This window comes from Branchiostoma belcheri, unplaced genomic scaffold, assembly GCF_001625305.1.
Source record: "Branchiostoma belcheri isolate BF01 breed outbred unplaced genomic scaffold, Haploidv18h27 scaffold182, whole genome shotgun sequence".
Classification (NCBI taxonomy): domain Eukaryota; kingdom Metazoa; phylum Chordata; class Leptocardii; order Amphioxiformes; family Branchiostomatidae; genus Branchiostoma; species Branchiostoma belcheri.
Genome location: NW_017803291.1, coordinates 355,049 through 362,298, shown reverse-complemented (window position 1 = coordinate 362,298; position 7,250 = coordinate 355,049). Strand labels below are relative to the sequence as shown.

General features: G+C 42.2%; 1 protein-coding gene across 2 annotated transcripts; it reads right to left on the bottom strand.

The window, feature by feature from the left end:
- Positions 1–1,815: 1,815 nt before the first annotated feature.
- LOC109467596 (tripartite motif-containing protein 3-like) lies at positions 1,816–6,517 on the bottom strand. 2 transcript variants are annotated; one of them, XM_019765613.1, is made up of 4 exons: positions 6,428–6,517; positions 5,373–5,532; positions 4,517–4,842; positions 1,816–4,143 (listed from the first exon to the last, which is right to left on the bottom strand). In XM_019765613.1, the coding sequence occupies exons 3-4, from the start codon at positions 4,800–4,802 to the stop codon at positions 2,753–2,755; spliced, it is 1,677 nt and encodes a 558-aa protein (XP_019621172.1). In that variant the 5' UTR covers positions 4,803–4,842; positions 5,373–5,532; positions 6,428–6,517; the 3' UTR covers positions 1,816–2,752. The 2 variants fall into 2 exon arrangements, with proteins under 2 accessions (XP_019621172.1, XP_019621173.1); XM_019765614.1 differs by lacking the exon at positions 6,428–6,517 and having other exon boundaries at positions 5,409–5,793.
- Positions 6,518–7,250: the final 733 nt, after the last annotated feature.

Sequence of the window (7,250 nt, the reverse complement as noted above, 5' to 3'; positions counted from 1 at the left end):
TGCTTAATTGCGTTGATTGTCTGGAGTTGGCTGTTTGAATATTAACATGGATTTTGTTTACACTCTTTTTTTAAGCCAACATAACCATGTCGCCTTTTGAACCTGTCAGGTAAGGAGCTGGAGATTTATCACCTTCTCAGTGATCATCCGATGGTGATGAGCGGGTGGGTGGGTAAAATAGAAATAAAAGAGAGACAGGCATTCTGCAATAGACCGGTACATTTTCACCACAGGAGCCAAAAAGTCTATCGTCCGGGCCAGAGTACAGCTCTCTCCAGCTACGCTAATACAACTCTTTCAAAAAACCAGCCTCCCCCCCTCCCCTGTCCAAAAAGAAACTGCCGCTCTAGCCGCTCGTAGTCGTAAAAAACAAACGGTGTCCCGGTAGATGATTTCAGAAAATGCTGTCTTTCTAAATTCACGGAGTGCAAAGGCCAGCTGACCCAATATATATGAGAAGCTGCTCGGTAACATCTTCCCCATTTTTTAAAGTGGGAAATTCGTGTAGTGCAACACATAGGCTTCATCGGTTTGGTAAGTCATTTCAACGTGAAAATCAACTACTAAACCATTATCTTTTCTTTAGTCGACTTTAAATTGCCTTTGCTATAGCCATAGCACTATCAATTCCTTTACACAATGTGAATTTGACTTAAAGAAGAAAGTTACCTTACCGTACCTCTCCTCTCCTCAGCTTGTCAAAAAATCTTCCGTTATCACTTTCTTCCTGGGATGGGTGGCGTGAAAGACTGTATTTTTGTTGGGGTGGTGCCTCTCAGAATCGAGCTCTGCGTGGTGGTTACACAACGGAGTGTAACAAACAATGATCGATTAGTCTTATATGAGTCTTACGGTTGATTGTCTGAATCTGACGTCAACAGTGGCATAAACGTGCTCAAACATTTCTAAGGCACCATCTGTCGACAAGTCAGATAACTGCAGCGCGTCTCTTTATGACGAATAGGACTAGTACTGTGACCCTTGTCAGTAGTGTGCATGTCAAGTGATTGAGAATAGCCAGGATTCGAACTCCCAACCTCTAGATCAAGAAGCAGGATCACCAACCGCTGGATAATACATGCCACTTGGCATTAGTTGTCAAGGACTGAATTTATCTGCCTATGTCTGTAGTTTTCACACTCTACTGCAAGAGTGCATCCCTGGCTATACGTTATGGGATTGGCTCCCTATATTTGAGTCTGCGCATATTTCAACTGCTTGATTACAAAGTACTGTTGTTAAATGGTATCTTTTCATTGGTGAACGGTACGTCACCTGTAACATTACCATATATAGTGGTCACTTTGATTTTGAAAGGCATCCATGGGGGTTACAGAAAACTCAGCTTTGACCCTTTGCTACACACTAAAGTAGCCCTTTAAGACCTTTAAGAGTACCAACTCTGAAATGAATGTGCCTTAAAGTTAAAAACATTGCACATGATACTTAAATATGGTTTTTACTTCCCAGTACATCATGTGCCTCAATATGCCTGCAAAGTGTGTGTTTTAATTACCCACTGCTTATGAGTCTGAATCTGCCAAGTTTTCATGTTGATAACTGACTCACTGGTCTGCAGCTGTTGCAAGGCTTTATATTGAACATTTCTACATGACAAGCCTGCTGCAACGTAAAACCTGACATTAACTTTTCCAGTTACGACAATCACATGTCCAAACACACAAGGCAAAATGTGATATCATTATTATAATATTTATTGTTAAAATGTTTAAACTTTAACCTTATAATGATATATGATAGTCTTACTTTAACAAGAGTTTAAGGCTCCAAGCTTAGAATGACTAATTAGGTGGGATTGTGACCATGTTCACATTCAAAAAATGGATCCAGATTAACAGTCGATTTGGATCAGAAATTCATCGATCTGGATCGACCAGTGCGTTCACACTGCTTTTCACCGATCCCGATTGCATCGTGCATTTCGCTCAGAAATGGATTGAGGTGTCACGTGATTAGAGGCCGCCATCCTGGACGCGCCTGAGCCGCTGCAACTCTGCCGTAAATTTTGGCATCATATCTCTATATTAGGCCAATTATAGCATCACACAAAGACCTTGTCTCATGATGGATTTTGCATATTGGATTCGATCGATTGTGGTATTTGTGGCACATCGCGTCACACCAGGCGAATCCAAGATGAAAGCCAATCCACTTTGCCTTCACATTCGCGTTTGCGTCCGAAGAACTACCTCCTCGAGGTGGATTACTTTTGGATCGGGATCGGGAAAAAATCAATCCCGATTGGAGCGTACCGCGTTTACGCTGCAAAAACCGATCCGGATTGACTGAATCTAACGTGTCTTTTTTCATACATAAAATTACATAATTTCGATAGGGATCGGTGGTGAATCTGGATCCATTTTTGAGTGTGAATGAGGTCTGAGTGACAATAGAAAAGTTGCTAAAGGTTACAGTTATATACATGTACATGTTATGATACACACTACTTACCGCACATTGATCAATATCACAATAAAAGTTAAAATCATCCCATCATAACTATATAAAGGCACACATGTATGCACTAAACACACTAAAGTCATTTCCGATAATTACTGTTGGGTCTTATATTTAGTCTAGGTTAAATCATAATCTGTGGGTCTTGACAAAAATTATCAGATCACAAACTTTACTGGAAGTTTACTAATGCTTGTCCCACATTTGTACCTTACTTTATAATACTGAGCTTGTGAGGTGCTCACAGTTCCTGTACCTGGAACATTCTGTACTGTTAGATGTATCTGTACTTCCTGATACAGTGGTCACCATAATCAGCTACAAACACATGCCCATCCTCTGTCACAGCCACCCCAAAGGGAACGTTTAATTTGTCTCCATCACTACTAATGGTGGACACCCAGGTGCCGTCTGGGCGAAACACCTGAAGCTTCTTGCCATGTTCTGCACCACCTAAATTCGTAAATAATTCCCCACTGTTTGCCAGAACTATGTTACCCATGCTGTCAGTTGACACCCCTGAAGGATCCCACATGTCCTGTGGCTGTCTACCCTTCTGACCAAACTTGTGTTTGAAGTTAAGATTCCTGTCAAACACCTGAACACGGTGGTTGAGAGAATCTGCCACAATGATGTTGTCTTCTTTATCCACGCAGACAAAACATGGCCAGTCAAACTGCCCATCCCCCTCCCCCTGCCCTCTCACCTGTTTCACCAGTGTCCCATCTGTCTCAAACAGGAAGATGCTGTGTTTGTCTCCATCAGCTACAACAACCCTCCCATCCCTCTGTACTGCCAGCCCATTGAGGCGTATGCAAAGGGGGTCACTCCAATAGTCACCCAGGGGAAATTTGTGCAGCAGTTCTCCTGATGGGGAAAATTTTTTCACTTCCTTCCCAGAGTTCACCACTATGGTGCCATCAGTCTGAACTGCAAGTCCTACAGGCAAGTCAGTAGGAAATGAGTGACAAAACTTCCCACTCAGATCAAACACCTGAACACGATTGTTGTAAGTATCAGCCACATACAGCCTGTCCCCTCTGACTGCTACACCTACTGGACTGTCAAACTGTCCCTGCTGGCTTCCCTTTTGCCCAAGGCTCATTATTGGGTTGTTACTTCCCACATCTACAGTCACTGTGAGAGAACAAAGATCCTTTCTACCGCCCATACAGGCCCCCAATGTGTGTTTGCCTGACTCCTGAGGTCTCCACTCTGCACCCCAGACCCTGCTAACTCTGCTGGTTTGTCCCTTCTTCGCTTCAAGTGGGGGACTAGTGTGTGCTGTTGTTTGTATGAGGGTGGTTTTACCCCGGGGCGAGGTCACTTCTATCTGTGGTGCAACTTTCCCACCTGTTAGATCTGCAGTGACTGTTGTGACTGTGACAAAGCAGGGCAGACTTTCTACTGAGTTCTCCAGGACCTCAATAGTGATCACAGTTGATGAAGCCTGAGGCTGCCTGGACCTTTCATTAGACACACGGACTGCTAAGATTAAAATGAAGAAAGAAATGCATATAATAAAAGCCCAGTCTCTTGTCTGCTGTATGAAGAGCTGGTGCTGCCTTTTCTTCATTTCTTTCTTTTTGAGAATCTCTTGTTGATCTCTTTCATTCGTCTGAACCTTATGCACCTCTGTGTCTGTGATCGTTGTCTGTTTTTCCTCTAGGGAGGAAATGAAAATTGGAAGATCTCAAAATGTGTCGTATCGGACTTTCTAATCAAGATTAGGTTAAAATGTCAGTTTATGTTATTTCATATTGATTTTAGGATAATAGGTATCATTAACTTAAATAATTTTCACTGCATGAAGTCAATGCTGATTATTGCTTGTCAGATCTGACAGGTCAGCGGTGACTAATAACTTTGCCCTTTTACCGGTGAATGTGTTTAACTAATGATATATTTAATGTAGCTACTTAAGAGATGTATTGGCTGAATATTACCGTCCATACAACAGTATCTATAACTAAGAATGTATGTTTTCTTCATGACAGAGTCTATTTTTGCTTGCACAAAATTCACAAACCAGACATACCTAGTTCATTCCTCTGGTCTTGTTCAAGTTGTTCAGCTTCCTCTGCTAATTTTGTTTTCCCCAGATCTCTTAAAACCTGCACGAAGAGCTGTAAGTCACCCTTGCCGATTTTATTATTATCCTCCAGCATGTTGAACACCTCAAGAGGTGTTGCTTGTTCCAGGTTTGCCAGTCCAATACCGTCCTGGACAAGAATGGCCCTCAGATTTCTGACATCGTCTTCTGACAAACAGTTAGAAATCTTGACAAACAGTTGAGTCAGGGGAGAAAGTTTGCTAACAGCCATGGTTGGTCGTACCGGTGTCTTCTTCGGGTTTTTCAGGTGTCTAGAGACAAAGAAGTAGAGTTGAGTTTAATGCTTAAAAAACTTAGATTTGATTTGATTTGTGATTGATTTGATTTATTGATTGAATTATGATTGAAGTATTTTTTTTTGTTATTTGCTTGGTTTGTACATATGATTTATTACTACTATGTTCAAGTACTTTATTATTTGTGATCTACTATTTCTAAGTTTGTATTATTTGGAGCTTGACCTCTGACATCTCAACTCTGACTGATCTTGTATTTTGATTTCTGATTTCTCTGTTACGTTTGATCATTATTATTTTATGTTATTTTCTTATGGGCTCCCTTGGAAATCAGCACCAACCTGCTGAAGGGACCACCCATGTGTCTTGAAGATCAATAAATAAATAAATAAATAAATTGGAATTGCAAACAATAAAATAATCGTGGGCCACAAGCAGCCGGGGGTGGTGTTGAAGCTGCAAGTACTAGGTAATATGGTAGTCCTACACCAAATATATATGTTGAGTCAAAGATTAGGTCAAACAAGGTACCGTATCTGACTTACTTTTTTTGCAGACAAGGGCGAGAAAAATGTGCTCACAGTCAGTCTTAAATACACGCAGTCGTCTATGCTCCACACAAGAGCCTCCCCGATCCAAGACAGTGAACTTTCGGCGTCCTATTCAGTCGTGTGTGTGCATCCCGCAGGTCGCATACACCCCTCCCTTTGTGCCACGTAAACCGGTTCCAGGTTGTCGGTCAAAGGTGACATTGTGTACGTAGAAGTAAAAGGGAAGAGCACTTATGGTACGACTGTGTGACCCCGACAGTATAGGTACTATTACAATTTTACGGGTATTTCAGTGGAGGGCGTGCCGCGACTTCAAGAGTCAGTGTTTACATGTTTTAAAGCACCTGTACAAACAGGCAAGAAAAGCCTTCAGGACTTGCCCACTAACCAACACATGATGCAATATCCTGTTTCACTTCCGAGTTCGAACTTCTTGAATGCCCCCAGGGCCTTGGTGATTCTATATATAACACCTAACTAGTTCAGGCGTTATTCCTGTGTTCGCACTGGGACACTCTACAAGCACCGTATAGCAAGTATGTGAAAGAATGTAACGCACGTATTTGGGCCTGGGAAAATAACAGTAGCACACAACAAGGCCTGGTGCAATCTCAGCAAGAGATGCACCTACACATACACCCCTCCCTTTGTGTCACAGAGAGATAACAGGAATGATATAGCACTTTGACATTTCGATAGTCATTATGTACTCGTTATTTTGCCCCATCAGTGATAAAGTAAAGCTATGTGTATAGAATGTAGTATTGCCTATAACTGACAATCTGGTCACGTCCATTACATGTACTTATCATTATGTTACATGTACACACACACACTTACGTACGCACGCACACACACACACATACACACACACACACACACACACACACACACACACACACACACACACACACACACACACACACACACGAACGCCCCCTGTATCATAACTTCCTGGGCGAAGGAAACAATCCAATTAAATATTTAACCCGAAAGATACCTGCTACACAGCGGTTGTGATAAAATAGCTAACTAAATAAAACACTTACCAGCGGACACACTATCGTCGGCCAACGGAGTCTACTGTCTTCTGCTGTGCCTTAAAATGAACAGAAATGAGCTGATGCGCCAACTGAAATTATGGTAGAAGTTATGAAATCTAATCAGGGTCGAACAATACTGACCAACACCATAACCACCTTTGTCGTCATGACATGTTTATGCTTTTCATTCATATCCGTGTGTAGTAGAACGCATGGTTTGTTGCCCTTTACACTATACCGTAGACATCTGTCATGATCGATATCTTACATTCAAGGGTCTAACACCAGAGCTGACATAACAAAGTGAGGGGTCGTGTGGCGTAATGACGGAGTGTTCGGCTTGGAACCGAATCCTGCCATGCCAATGATGAGTCCATACGACTGTCCTCACTTCATTTAGGTGAAAGTGAGTACGTCTATTGTCCGTATCATGCGTTTCCGTTTGTTATTTGGGTAAATAAAACCACGAAGCCCATTTTTGGCCTTGACAATGACCATCACTAAGACAACCTGCCTACCAAAAATCGTGAACCTCGGACCATGCCTTCAAAGTTTATCGTGCATAATCTGCCAAACAGTACCAAAATGATTTTATAGCCTTCCGTCGAAGGCAATAAGTCCAAAATATATATCGGTGCACAAATTGCCTTTTCTGCCCATGCCGATTAACTGGCCCCTCCCTCGATAATGTCTGCTTTCCTTTGGTGTGTGCGCTGGACTGAATAAGATCACACTCGCTCGCCAGCGCCAGATTGTGCTCTCGCGAGAGCAGATTCAAAATGACGACTATGACTGCGACTACATCATCAATACAGACGAAAAACAATCA